The sequence below is a fragment of the Antennarius striatus genome, chromosome 19, assembly GCF_040054535.1.
Source record: "Antennarius striatus isolate MH-2024 chromosome 19, ASM4005453v1, whole genome shotgun sequence".
Taxonomy (NCBI): Eukaryota; Metazoa; Chordata; class Actinopteri; order Lophiiformes; family Antennariidae; genus Antennarius; species Antennarius striatus.
In genome coordinates this window covers 15,620,218-15,634,998 of record NC_090794.1, presented here as the reverse complement: position 1 = coordinate 15,634,998, position 14,781 = coordinate 15,620,218, and the positions used below count along the sequence as shown (strand labels likewise).

Below are 14,781 nucleotides of genomic sequence, written 5' to 3'. Positions count from 1 at the left end.
ATAAGGCAGGTCTGGCTGTGGAGTTTAATGATTTGGTTTTCATATTCAGACAGCTCCAATCTTCCTCTCAGTGGGACACTGGCTATGATAGCTATTATTGGTTAGATAGAAAATGTGTGGGCAGCTGTTATTTAGTCGTCATGCCGTTAGGCTTCCAATACTGCTGCCCTGCTGAGGCCTGATGGGGCAGAGGGAATCCACACCAGACTCAGGTGCTCTTCCTGAGAGGTCACCAATAAAGATTTCACACTGATGCAGCAGTTAATGTGTAAGTGATACCTCAAAGCAACGCGAAGCTTCACTTTCCAGAATATGTCAAGATAAAAGGTTGATTTAGCACTATAAAAGACATAAATGGAAACTAAATTTACAGTATATCTTTGTAATAATAGCTATACAGTAATCCCTCGTTACTCGTGGTTAATGCGTTCAAGGAACCACCGGCAGAAAATTAAATTTCCGCGATATAGCGATAAACTATTTTATTATTTACGGTAATTTAAACATTTCTGTATTACCTTTTCCCACACTCTTGTAGACTGTTTAAAGAACTTTGTGTCTCACGGAAGTGCACTGCCTTTCAAGACTAACGGAACGCAGCGCACTTCCGGATGCTGTCAGCCAATACAATACATGTACGGTAAAAATTAGCGATTTAGGGAAGCAGCTCGTGTTGATGAGCGAATGCGCGAGGGATTATTGTAATACGATGTCTATGAGGAAAAGGAAATCCAGGAATCCACTCTTGTTGTATCAGAGTCACAATATGAAGACAGGCCTGAGACCTCAGTTGATTCTGCTATAATTCAGGTTTCTGATCTGTGTATCAACAGGTTGTGTGATTTTTGCGATTGGAAGAAAATTTAGATTCTTTCTGCTTTAATTGCTATTTTGCCAGCTTAACTTTCTCCATCTGAGAATCATACGGTATGAAAAAAGGAATGCAATTTATTAAACATTAATTTTAGTGGGAAGATGGCTTTATAGTCATTTAGCAGTGAGGTTCATAGGATAACTGGATTTGTATTTATGCTTGCTTTCTGCACCAGTTTTATCAACTATACCTACATTAATTTGTCAGATTTGTTTTAATTTCCAGAGATGCAGCAGATAATGTGATAATTAGTCTGTGTGAGAGGTGAGAATGACAGGATCACATGAGTAATAAAATTTTGTCCAATTGTGCAAAGGAATTGCAGAGCTTCACTGAATCCATGCTGGTTTTCAAAGAGATCACCTTCTCCAGACTATGTAGTTTTTTTGCTCTCAGGCGGCTGACTGTCGCCTCCTCTCCATGTGTCATCATGCAGGTGGCTGTGGAGGACAGACTGAAGCTCCTGCAGGAAGCCCACAGAGACTTTGGCCCTTCCTCCCAACACTTCCTCTCCAGTGAGTAGAGCACCAGCTGCTGAACGGAGACAGAAGGATTGTTGCTGCGCTGCTTCACATCCCCTAATTCTTTCATGTCTCATTGTTTCATCTTCATTCATACATACAGTAAATACACTCCACGGTCACGCATCAATGGTGGATGTCTGGGTGTGCATGCAGTCTCTGTGTCTCTCCCCTACTCCTCAGCCGTCTTTGACAACACACACACACACACACACACACACACACACACACACACACACACACACACACACAGTGTGAGTTTGCAGACGAGGCACTTCACTCTTGAATAAAATGGGGCTTAATTAGAGCACTACACTCATTCACTTCTTTTGCCCACTTTAGAGTGGTCATTAGCAGAGAGGAAAAGAGAGCGTTAGAAACCAATATAGATACAAATGCTGGAGTGAGAACAATAAACAAATCGGCCAGTCTGTTGCTCCATGTGCCCCTCTTGTCTCCCTTTTGAATATTTTTATAATCATAGAGCCATTAGTCTGCTTTCTGCCCCACCGGATTTGTTTTACGGGCTGACAGGGATACAGACTAAATGAACTGTCTGTGATTTAGGGCAGGTAATCTTGGCCATCGAGCTGTGCTACCAGTAGACAAATTTACAAAGTAAGCCTTGCACAGAACTCTGAAACTCCACCAGACAAGTACTGTGCCTTTCCTTTCATCTCCGCAGCAATATGACACTATCTGCTCCATCAGACATTCGCTCTCATTACACTGGTAGCTTAATATTCCCTCAGGGATCAATAAAGTACTGTGTCCTTATCTTGCCCTATCTATGTCGTACATCTCCCAATCTCTCTTAATCTCTTTTTCTGACTGTCTTTTCATCTCTCTGAGTGTAGAGCTGTGTCAGGGAGGAGGGGATGTGGTAGGGCGATAAATCAAGCTCCATTTCTTCTCCATATTGCTCTAGAGAGTTTCTCCAGTATTATTTTGACAGCTTTTTACATTGTTAAGTTGTCATTTTCAAGATTTCTTTGGCTTGTCAGGATATATTGTCCTCCTTCTCATTCCACTAACATGAATGTAAACATGGGTTTGTTGAACTTTTTCTCAAAAGTGATATTTATTTCTTCCTGCTGACAGAATGTTTACATTGACTTTCTGACTCTTATTTTACGGCTAGTTGACATTATCAAGGTATTGTTAGATAGCAGAGCCCTAAACCCCAAATGGACTACTCCACTGCATGGTTAAAGACTTTAATGTTTATAAAGATAGCGCTTCTCTTATCTTTTTTATTTGTCTTTGTCTCTCTCTCACCACCACCACCCGTCCTGCAGCTTCTGTGCAGCTCCCTTGGCAACGTGCAGTTTCTCAGAATAAGGTTCCATATTACATCAAGTAAGTGGCAGGAAATTACTTTGATAGCCATCTTTGTGTCTGTATTACTTGTATGCATTTGTATTTGTGTGTTTTATATGGTGTAAGTGGGTACTGCATTCTGGTGGGCTTTCGTATTAGAGCAGGGAAGTTACTGTCTATAAACTATTTTTGGCGTATTGTCTCATCAACCTTTATCAGTGGTTTGACCCCTCAGAACAAAGTTACACTTGAAGTGTAAAGCGAGCAGTTTCACATCATTTTACTTGACAGGTTTTCTGCACTATAAGGCGCACCTAAAAGCCTAAAATTTTCTCATAAACCCGTAGTGCGCCTTATAATCCGGTGCGTCTTATATATGGATTAATATTCATATTAATATTGTTTAAAAACATTATCGCTGAAAAAAAGCCGGCAGTCTGGCCGCCAGTCATGCCGCATTCCTCCACCAGAGGAGCACCCTCACAAGGAACTCTGACCTACGCCCCCTAACAACGGTAGTCAAGGGGCGTCACCGAAGTCCTGGCTCTGAGCTGCTCTCAGACGGTAGAGCAGACTGTAGGAGCACCGGTGATTACGTAGAAAAACATAAGGAACTTTCAACAATTCTATTAATAAAGTTTGACTGACTGACTGATCTCAGTATTTCCTAACTATTTATAGTCGGAAATAACCCAGTTTAAACTTAATTGGTCTAAAAAATGCCATTGTGCTGTCATCTGGAATCTAGTGACAGTCCATTCTATTAGTCTGTGGAAACACACGGAGAAACTGGCGTAAAGGTGAATGAAAGACCCTCAAAGCTGATATTCCAGCCTTTTCTGAAATTTCAAGAGCAGTCACTGCTAGACAAAGGTGTCTAGTGTACTGCAATTGATTTACAAATGTAGTGGATAGCTCTGGGGGGGCAGCAGAGGGGCGCATTCAGGCTTGTGTATTCTGTCTGCAGCGACGTGCGGTGAGATTCACGGCGGTGAGACACCGACTTTAAAGTCAGTTCTAGGAGTAAAACAGCGTCATATTTACCAGTAAATTAGCAGCCTGACGGTTAAAACTAGTTAAAAAATTGTTTAGGACACACAGCAGCAAATAGCTGCACCTCACCTCCGACTGGACTACCAATCGATCGAAACAATATTAATAAACAAAGACGAACGTCGGAGCTTAGCCCTTACAGCCCTGACCTATTTTGGCAGTTTTAATCATTAAAATGATTTACCCATGCTTGGTATGTTTATCTTCAGCACAACTTCAGCTACATGAAGAGAGTTTTTATTTCCATATAACTTACTATATTTACATATTGGGCCCAAATAGACACACACAGTCAAATTTGAAAATGGAACAAATTGTATTTTATTGTACATAAAAACCCAAAAAATGCTATTTAAATTTGATTTTGAACTCAAAAAAGGTTTCCATAGGCTTCTAACATAACTATATGTAGTTTGTGTCACTTGTGCCACTCTTCAAAGGAGTTTTTCAAAGTAAGACTATGTGCACGCAACATGTGTATATCGTGCGCATAATCGTTTGTGTCATTCAGACGTTTGCGTCACATGACAATATGCACCAATCACGGTACGTGTTTGCATCAAATGACAAGCATGTACAAATCGCAAAACATGTTTACATCACGTGAATACATGCGTCACCACTTGTATGATGGCGGCCACATGGAGAGAAACACGGCATCGGCCGTCTGTCGATAAGGAGCCCTTTGAAGTGCTTTTCTTTGATCTAATGTAAACGATCATATCTCCGGTTTTCCTGGGTCAATCGGGTCCAAATAAAAACTGGAAGACAGTTTCACATCTATACTGTCACGGAAACATGACCGAGGCAACCCACATGACAGAGTTCATTAGTTAAGAATAGTTTAAAAATATCATGCGCTCTGATCACGCCAGCGTGATCATCGGGCTTTAAGGGTTAAATATCTGCTTGGAACTTCAGATCAGGAAATTATCCGCTCTGTTCACACTGACTGCACTCGTAATGAATTTAACCAGTTTTAATGTCAGGTTTTTTAATATGCGTGTTGACTTCTTTCTAAGATGGCAAAGTGATCAAGTGATAAGGTTTCCTTGATGAGGCTCAGAATTGACATAACAATAGGGGCTATTTAAAGGTAGTCAGGAAGTCATGAATGCAATCATGACTGTCTGAGCAGCACGGCTCTATCTAGTGGACGGATTGCGCAACTACAGCCGCTGCAGTTTATCAAATAAATTTCATTCATTATTTATTGTGTGCGCCTTATAATCCGGTGCGCCTTATATATGAAATAAATTATAAAACAAACAAATTATTGAGGGTGCACCTTATAGTCCAGTGCGCCTTGTAGTGTGGAAAATACTGTAATATTTAAAAAGCAAAATGTTTGTGTGATTATTATTTGACCCACAAGATTATGTGACTCTAATCCCATCGTCATATGACCTCCTTTGATTTAACTAGCTCTTCTACAGTATATCACTCTTTAAAATTCAGCCTATTTCATTTGCACGTTTCTGATTCAGTCCCAACATTGTCACCACATCTTCAACTGATAATGTCTATGTCCCTGGACAGCCTTCCCATATGGTTCTAATAGTGATGTCAGATTTTTCCAAATGAGAGATGTTTCAGTTTGAACAGGCGAGATCTTTGTTCCCTTCTCTAACTTCTACTTGGAACTTGTCATAGCCTGACTTTGTGATTCCAGATGAGTATAGTTTTTCATCCCACTTGTATCAATATCCACAGAAAAAGCCACAATAAAATCTTCTCAATGATTAAAATCTAGTCTTCTGTCAGTGGTGGGTTAAACTGCTAAAGGTCTATATGCAACTGTGATTGAAAATCGCTGATGCAGTTCTTGAATCATCTTCAAAATTAAATTTGGGAGGGGGATCAATATAAATTGTTTTCAAACAGTTGGACAGAGGTAGAGAAAATAGGATTTGAACAAAGAAGAGGAGGGACACCTTTGTCACTTTGTACAGGTTGACGCCAGAGGGGATCAAAGGTGAGAGACAGGCAATGATTCAAAGAAGAAGCTTTTAACCTCACAATCAACAGCAACCCACATTCACAGTTGGGGCCAGCCAGTGAACCTCCTTCTACACACACACAAATGAAAACAAGTATTATCACATAAAATGCAGCGCACTGATATCAATATACAAATACAAAGACATTAGTACATCCTCATGCTGGCAAAGAAGCGCTTACATACAGCCAAAGATTCTCATGATGTCCAAATGGAACCATGCTCAACTAATCAAACGTACCGGTTGTCAGCAAACTCCATGTGTTGATGCCTCTGGGTCAGTTGGACCAAGGTTCTCCTTCTCTTTGGTCTCTTTCACACTAACCTGATGAAAATGGGGAATGGATAGAGATCTCTCTTTATCTCCTTAAAAATTAAGTCTGCTTCACGCTGTCTCTTCAGTCTTCCCCTACACACAAGTATACATACTGGCCAGCATGTTTTATATCTTAAAAATGTAATTTTCTTTAAAAGCCCTTTCTAAATCCTTTCTAGGACTAATCACTGGTCTCTGTCAGTGCTGTGACACCCTGTGGACACTTGAATTGGTCGTTGACACATTAATTTTCTCACAATCCTCCTTGTCTTCTCTTCCATCTCCTATCGTACTCTGATTCTTTTCTTTAAGCTGACAAAAGCCTCCTGATTAAAACTGCGCCTTGTCCACCCCCTGTGGTTAGGAGTTCAAGCAACATACTAGAGGAAATCAAATTGCTTCACACAAGTATCATGTCTGTCAGCTCTTGCAGGCAAATTCACGTATTGTCTCATTTCACCCACTATGGCACATCTGGGCTGGGATCACGCCTTGCAGGCATTTTGGGTGGGATTATACAAAGGCTGCATCTTTGCAAAGATTAGGCTTTGTTGGTGTAGGGTCTATATGTTTTTGTCAGGAAACATTTGATGGGTTGGTTATCCTATACAAATTAGACAGGCTTTGTATGTGGTGCCAGTTTGGACACATAGTCCCAGAGCAGGTTTGTACATGGTGTCTTTATGTAGGCAAAATATTATTACTTGTATTCCAAAGCTGTTCAAAATTTACAAAGCACAATGTTCACAACTTTTGAGTTTAGGGGTTTAATATTCACAGAGAGGAGAAGTAAATGCCAAGGGAAGAAAAAGATGTCATGCAGTCAATGCAGTCACTCATCACCTGCCAGAGACACTTCTTGATAAGACCGGCAGGTTGCTGTCAATAAAAAAAAAATCCTCTCGCTTTGTCAAATTCTTGACAAATGCTGTGTTGTTGGATGGTTTTGCAAGTAATCATTCATCTGTGCACTTACAATTATTCAGGTTGCACTTACTGTGTGACTTTGACTAACTCCCAGCAGCATCGTGTTGGCCGGTCTGCAGCCTGAGAGTGGGAAGCGATTTAAACTCTTTGCTCCTTTGTTCATCCCAAGGAATACTTTTTTTTTTTGCATATGATCTGCTACTTTGTGGTCACCCACATTTAAGAACTGTGGTTATGGAACAGAAAAAAGTGGGTAATTATCAAACCACTTAACTCTTTTGCAGGAATTTGTAACACCAATGGAAATGCTCATCAGAAGGTGCCTATTAGCTTTAATGTCGGTGATGTGGGTCAGTTGTCACTCTTCTATCGAGTTTTTTCAGCAGCCCACTTTGCTCACTTAGGTGATTTCATCCTTCCCTTCGCGTACTGCAGGAGCTCCTTTGTGACCACACCTGATCGCCTACTCCGTGATGCCATTCATCGATGTTTATGAAGGAGAAGTGACATTCATTGCTCAAGACCAAAGCAGATTACTTACTAGAGGCTGCCACTCAAGTTGACCAAGGAAAGATAGATAGATAGATAGATTAATAAATTGCACATATCCACTGCTCAGCCAAACACCAGGAAAAAACAAAAACAAAACAGGACATACCGCAAGACATACACTACACTAACAGACACATGTAGCATTAACAGTACATATACTAAAAAAATTCAAATATAAACATTATAAAATTAAAATATAAACAGTATAAAATCTAAGCGAAAATCTATATTTAAATATATGAATCCATTTGACTTGATTTTCAAATCACTTGTGTGAAGGGAATTTTATGTACCTGTGATTGGCATTGCTTTGTTGTATGTTGAGGTTTGTGGAGGATAATTTTTTTTATCTGCTCTTTAGAATGCCTCTCCTCACCTGTGAATGTTTCCTGCTTTGTAATCTGTACTGTAGTGGTACTGAAATAAATGTTTCACTAGTTTGCTTTGACTATAGCATAACATCATAACACTTAGTTTTGAAGGTCAGCCTCAAGTACAGTTCTTGACTCATCTCCTTATGGCCATTTACCATTCATTATCTCGCAAATTATATAAGTGTGTGTGCACATGAATGAATGCAACACAGGTATTTGGATGGAGTTGTGTCTATTATTGTGCGAGCTCTACTATGTGTCCTTCCACAGTTTACAATTAAATATTTCTCATGATGATAAAAGCTGGAGACTTTTCACCTTGGTAGCTGATATTCTTCTAGTTTTGAGTTTGTGTGCAGCAAATATCTTTAAATCCCCAACCTTCAATTCATTGAAACTCCCTTTGTCAGTTGAGATGAGCACTTAGCCCTTGAGCCATTTAAAACCCAAGCCTGCCCTCAGCACCGGGAGGTCCACTCATAAATGCTGCCTGTGCAGGTGTTAAAGGGATCATCACCCTGTTCCGCCACTGAATTGTAATGAACATCTATGTGAGAGGAGGATTCTTGTCGTCCGCTCTTGCTGCCCAGTTTTGGTTTCAGCACCTGACTTCACTTCCTTCACAGGACCCCAGGGGAACTTCTCTGCTCAAAAGCAGACTTACATATCAAATGCTACTTCCATAAATCTCAAACACGCTGGGAATATTCGGGTGCAGCTTCTGACAGTCAAGTGCCATTCAGAACACAGAGACACCACGGCCAGCACAACGCAAACAGACCCACTGATTGGCAGTCACAGCTGGAGGAAAGGCTGATCGTCTGCTGTCTTGCCTCTGAAGGCAACCGTGTTTGATCTGGTTTTGCAGGAGCTGTGTGTCATCTTTTTTTAATCATTGTTTTTACAGTAGGTTGGCTTTATTTTAAGGGAACATATTCCTCAACATATTTATCTGTATTAGTTTTTTTATCCCTAGTTTATCTCAACTAGACACACTAGCTTCATCAAACGTTACAAGTGAATTAACAAAACATTTGTGCTGTTTTCACATCTTAATTTTCGTACAAATTCTTTTATTTTCCCGACTTGGAAGATTGGTCGCGTTCATCAGTATATTCAAACACCACATGGTTATTGTGGCTCACCAAATGGAATGGTTCCAATCTCATGCACTTAATTAATTGTGCAGTCTTTTGGTGGGATGTCATTATTAGATGACTTCTTCATTTTGTGAGGCTTTTATTTTGAACGAAAATGTCAACAGGGTGAAACCTTTATATTTACTATGTGTGAAAGTCAGATCAGGACCAAGGTGGGGTGTGTGTGTGTGTGTGTGTGTGTGTGTGTGTGTGTGTGTGTGTGTGTGTGTCTGTGTGTGTGTCTGTGTGTGTGTGTCTGTGTGTCTGTGTGTCTGTGTGTCTGTGTGTCTGTGTGTGTGTGTGTGTGTGTGTGTGTGACTGTGCTGTGTGAGTGAGTGAGTGAGATCTGTTGGTCCCAGCTTTGAAAAGTTTGCTTTCGGTGAGGATGCAGTGCTGTTATCGTGTATATGATTCTGAGGGCATGTTTATCTTGCCAGGTTCTTTTATGTACTTGATATGCTGTGTTCATCTTTTGTGTACTGAAGTAACGTCTCTCTTGTGATATGCCTTGAAAATCTTTTTTTTTAATATCAGTATGTGTGTACTTTGACATCAGTGGCTCAGTTTGTGTGTCATCTTCTGTTTGTGTTTTCTCCATTTAATGGCTGTCTTGCTGTGTAATTTTCAGTCACCAAACACAGACGACCTGCTGGGATCATCCAAAGATGACTGAGCTCTACCAGTCACTAGGTAAGAAACACAATCACAAGCACAATGACAGCATTAATAAGAATTTTTTTGGCCCAAAAGGGCTCGAAATTAGCATTTTTTTCTTGGTATTACTGGTGCTCCCAAATTTAGAAGTTAGTAGCACCAGCAAAGACTTTAGGAGCACCTACCCAAAAGCAAGGCAGTGACGGAGCGATAGACACCGCTCCGTCCATCTCTGTTCCGCGCGCCTCTCTCGCTCGCCTAGGAGAGCAGCCGCAGCTGCGCTCTCATTGTTTCCTGGCAGGACCGCGGTCCTGCTCAGACTGTTTCGTGCACATTCTCCGGCAGGTCCACACTCACGTGTCCGCATCAAACAAACTGTCCTGGTAGTGCGTTCGAGGGTACACACTCGGTGCCTACGCATTTTCCCCACGTCCACACAAAACTGTATGAGAGACGCTCACCTGAGGATGCTGTGTTGGTCCGCCTCCGGGTCAGGGGCCAAATTGAGGCACTACCTGGGTGTTGCTTAATAGTGCATTGTGGCGCGCTGACAGGCCAGCCCAGTACCTGGACTGAACCATTTTGGTTATTATTGGATTGTTTTGTATTTTAAAACGTCACTAAAAGATGTTTTATGTTGCCCCAAACTCTACCATGCCTTCAGTGGACATTCGTTTGCATTTTTCTCGGTCATTTTGCCCTCAGCTCGGACTTCAGGGAATAATTCTGCGCAAAAGATCTGTGCTTTATTTCATAGTGGCGCTTCATGTTACCACTTTTAATTCATGCTATGTGTTCAGACCATATGAGGTAAAATGGTTTTGAACTGCCTGACAGAGGAATAAACATACATTTCGTCCACTCATTGTTAACCAGCGGTTTTCCTCGTTAACCTCCCTTCTTTGGAGGTATGCTGTCTCCCTTTTTCTGTGCTCCGCTGTAGCGGTAAACTCACAGTGGTAGCGGCAGAGAGCAGTCTCACTTCCTGGTGCACTGACGGTGCAGGGTAGATAAATTATCTGATTGGCTGAACTGAGTGAAGCTATTACTGTATTAACTGGAGGAGCAGCGCCCGCAGTCTGTAGCCGCAAACTGCAAGTAAAAATGCGCCAAGAAAATCTACTCTCGTGAATTTATCATGGAGTGGTCACGGGTCCACACAGAACCATCACGCGGTCCGGATTCGGACCACGGTCCACCATTTGGTGACCCCTGCTCTATGGACAGAGAGAAAGAGCAAGAGAGAAGAGAAAAAAAGGCGCACCAGATTTTTGTCCCTAGTCGCACCAGTGCTCCCAAATATATTTAATAGTCTCATGGATAAAAATTTGGGCGCATATGCGTTGATCGAGTAACCTACTATTTAAACACACATGCTAAAAGAGGTCGGGGGGGGGGCCTTACAGCCTTGAATGACACATTTTGCTAATGTGCTGTGAAACTTTGGGAGTGTTTTCTGGAACCAGGCAGCTCAACAAATACTCACCCGCCACCACTGAGACAGAACTCTCTGACCTAATTACACTGTCCACAGAACACTCCCCTCAGTCATCTCCATAGACAATAACTAACAAAAAGCCTGCTAATTTGGCCCAGTGGGTAGATTTCCATTCTAGTGTGTGTGGGATTTTCTGCTTCTGTATTCTTTGTCCGTCTACCTTTCATGTCTGTGTCTTTTTCCCCACTTGAAGCGGACCTGAACAATGTGAGATTCTCAGCATACCGAACAGCCATGAAGATACGCAGACTACAGAAAGCGCTGTGCTGTAAGTAAGACGCTCACACACTGAAACATCTACTGTCCTAGCCTGATTCTTTTCAAGTCTGAGTGCAACAACGGGATGCAGGAATGATTCGAAGCTTTGCCAGACCCGTGCAGGTGCTAATGGTGTTTTGCATTGAAAATTACTCCCACTGCGTGACGGTGTATTCATGTGCATGACTTTTGTCTGTGCAATCACATCTGGTGCTTACCTCATTTGTTGCCCACAGGTGTTTTTTTTTTAATCATTTAAACATCTGCCTGAACAAAATAGCTGCTGTCTGCTGGTTCATTATGGAATCTCTGATAAAGGTACAGTCAAACCTCGGTTTTCGAACGCTTCTGTTCTCGACCAAATCGGTTTTCCACCAGAAAATCTGAGAATTTTACGTCTCTGTACTCGACCAAAATTCAGCTCTCGACCAAACCGAAAGAAGCCGAGCGTACCTGAGCACGACTCACTCGGGAGCCGAGCGAACTCGAATGCCCAGGATGCTTCCTCCGTAGCGCATTCGTGTTCAAAGTTCGATAGGATATCTTTTATTAAAATAAAACACTGTCTATTTCTACCCTTTTTTATTTATGGTAAACAGTATACAGTGCAGTTTATGGTGTAAACCGAAAGAAGCCGAGCGTACCTGAACGCGACTCACTTGGGAGCCGAGCGAACTCGAATGCCCAGGATGCTTCCTCCGTAGCGCATTCGTGTTCAAAGTTCGATAGGATATCTTTTATTAAAATAAAACACTGTCTATTTCTACCCTTTTTTATTTATGGTAAACAGTATACAGTGCAGTTTATGGTGTAAACCGAAAGAAGCCGAGCGTGCCTGAACGCGACTCACTTGGGAGCCGAGCGAACTGCTCAGGATGCTTCCTCCATAAGCGCATTCGTGTTCAAAGTTCAATAGAATATCTTTTATTAAAATAAAACAGTGTCTGTTTTCTACCCCTTTTTATTTATGGTAAACAGTATACAGTGCAGTTTATGGTGTAAAATATTTTAAAATAAACTTTAAAAAGTTGTTTTTTAGACTTGGAATGGATTAAAATTATTTACATTAATTATAATGGAAAAAATCGTTTCGGATTTCGAACTACTCGCTTTTCGAACAGCCTTCTGGAACAGATTATGTTCGAAAACCGAGGGTTGACTCTAGTACGGTTTCCAAACATGCTGGACATGCTCCAAGCATGTTGGAGATGCATGCCAGTAATAGTGACAAATAAATACTGTATCTGCTGCTGTTCTTCTAGCAGCACATGTTGTGGACCCACACAGCTCACACACATTCTCCTGTTCATGGGAAGTTTGCGGAACAAGTTTAAGTGCATTTGTGCATCTTAGACATGTGTACCTGAATAATCATGGGCGTCAAAGAGTGTTATTGCGTTTGTTGGTTGTTAATGAGTTTGAATAATTCAGGCATTTTAGTTTGCTATCTCATCTTGACTCCCTGATTGCGGGTGTATGTTTGTGACGGGAATGCATTAGTCTGAGTGATTTCGACTTTGGGCACTGCAATTCAATTTAAACCATTAGATTAGAACAGTCACAATGCAAAACACACACACACACACACACGCTGACTCTTACGCACTTGCACAGCAGTTAGTGGTTATTACCCTGGATTCGTATGGAATCTGTGCTTGGGGACCTGTGCATGTGTGTACATCAGAGTGCGTGTGTGTGTTTTTATGTCCCAACACACAAGATACAGAGGGATATTATAAAATGTCTAATTAGGTTAAGCCTATGCCAGGGGGCTGGAGAACCACAAATGAGCTCACTGGGTATCCCACTAAAGTGCCACAGCTTCATATCTTCCTGTGCAGTGAGAAAGCTAGAGAGAAGGAAAGTTTTGCTTTCTGAAAGTATGGCTGCCCTGCTGTGGCCCACTCCGAATGGATGCACCCCAGTAATTAGTGTCGTCTGGGGAGCAGGGGACAACATAAGGCAGGCAGGCTGCAGAGGAGGATGATAAAGGCAAGGGGAGAGGGAGCAGAGTTTAAATAGTTTCTGGAAAAGATGTCGGAGCGTGAGAGGAAGAGACTCAGACAAAACTACAGCTGGTTTATGTCTTTAAACAGTTTTCCTTTGTTTTATTGATTGTTTTATTATTCAACCTTCAGAATTTAATACATAAATCAGTAATATATATTCCTCAGTGAGAAATCTCAGGTTAATTCATGTTAAAGCTGGATACTTACACCATGCTTTAAGGTAATTGACTACCTGTAATAGGTAGAGCATTGTTTTAACATCGAGCACTGTCGTCACTGTTCTGCCCCTCATTTCTGCAGGAACATGGTTTACAAACGTACACAGTGTGTATAATACGCCCATGTTCTCGTGAGCAAAGCAGCTCCACTGACCATGTTTTTTATTTCTTTATTTCTGTAATCTTTTGGACCCGTGGACAGAGCTAAGGCAGCTGTTATTCTGGCTAGGTCAGCTCACACACACACACACACACACACACACACACATACACACATACACACACACACATGAGTGACGTTCATTATTTAAGAGAGTGTATAAATGTCTGAACTGCTCCACCAAAGGTTCCCACATTTCCTGGTCTTCCAGGTGCTTCCCAAAATTAAATCGGCTGTTTCCATCCCTGATGCCTCTGTCTGATAAAGGTTTGATCCAAATTAGACAATACATTTTTTTCAGTTACGCAGTTAAAATTCAGACGTACAAACCAAACTGATTCAATCATGAATCCATGCTGCAAACAAACAGTGCATAAAAAGTATGCATTGCATCAAGGAAAAATGCTTTTTATCATCAGCACATTGTATTTGGTATGACGCTGACGGCTTTGAGGATATGCCACACTTCTGGTATAAACTTGAATCTGTATCGAGCATTTCACATTTTATTAAGTACTTTCAATAATGTCACAGACGAGGTTGATCTTGAAAGTATCTGCTTCACCAGAGCTCCTGAGGGTGGCTTTTATTTTATTGACTTTGTTCTGCATGGGTGTATTTGTTTATGTTTACAAAGTTTACCTGCTGCTTGGACTTGTTTTATCCTCAGTCCTCATTTTCTCTTATGTGTTACACATCTTTCTGTTATGCCGCTCTTGTGTCTTCAAAGAAAGGTAACAGAATTAGGTTGAAACACTGATGTCATGAATGCACTTTTCGTTGTCATTGAAGATGAAGCCAATAAATTAAATTGGAAGACAACAGACTTTTCTCAGTATTTTTTTGCTATTTTATTCAAATTTCTGATTTCTCTCTCACATTTATGTTTAAGTGTGATGATCTATCTGT

General features: G+C 41.2%; 1 protein-coding gene across 10 annotated transcripts in view; it reads left to right on the top strand.

Annotated features, from left to right (window-relative positions):
- The window catches only part of utrn (utrophin), a 188,431-nt gene that overhangs the window by 128,265 nt on the left and 45,385 nt on the right, over window positions 1-14,781 (top strand). For all 10 annotated transcript variants that reach the window (XR_011038911.1, XM_068341986.1, XM_068341994.1 and 7 more), the window contains 4 exons: window positions 1,311-1,389; window positions 2,694-2,754; window positions 9,704-9,765; window positions 11,421-11,495. Coding sequence is in view for 9 of the 10 variants with exons in the window: in XM_068341986.1 (XP_068198087.1) it covers window positions 1,311-1,389; window positions 2,694-2,754; window positions 9,704-9,765; window positions 11,421-11,495 (277 nt within the window). In the remaining variant the exon portion in view is untranslated. The remainder of the gene's footprint in view (window positions 1-1,310; window positions 1,390-2,693; window positions 2,755-9,703; window positions 9,766-11,420; window positions 11,496-14,781) is intronic.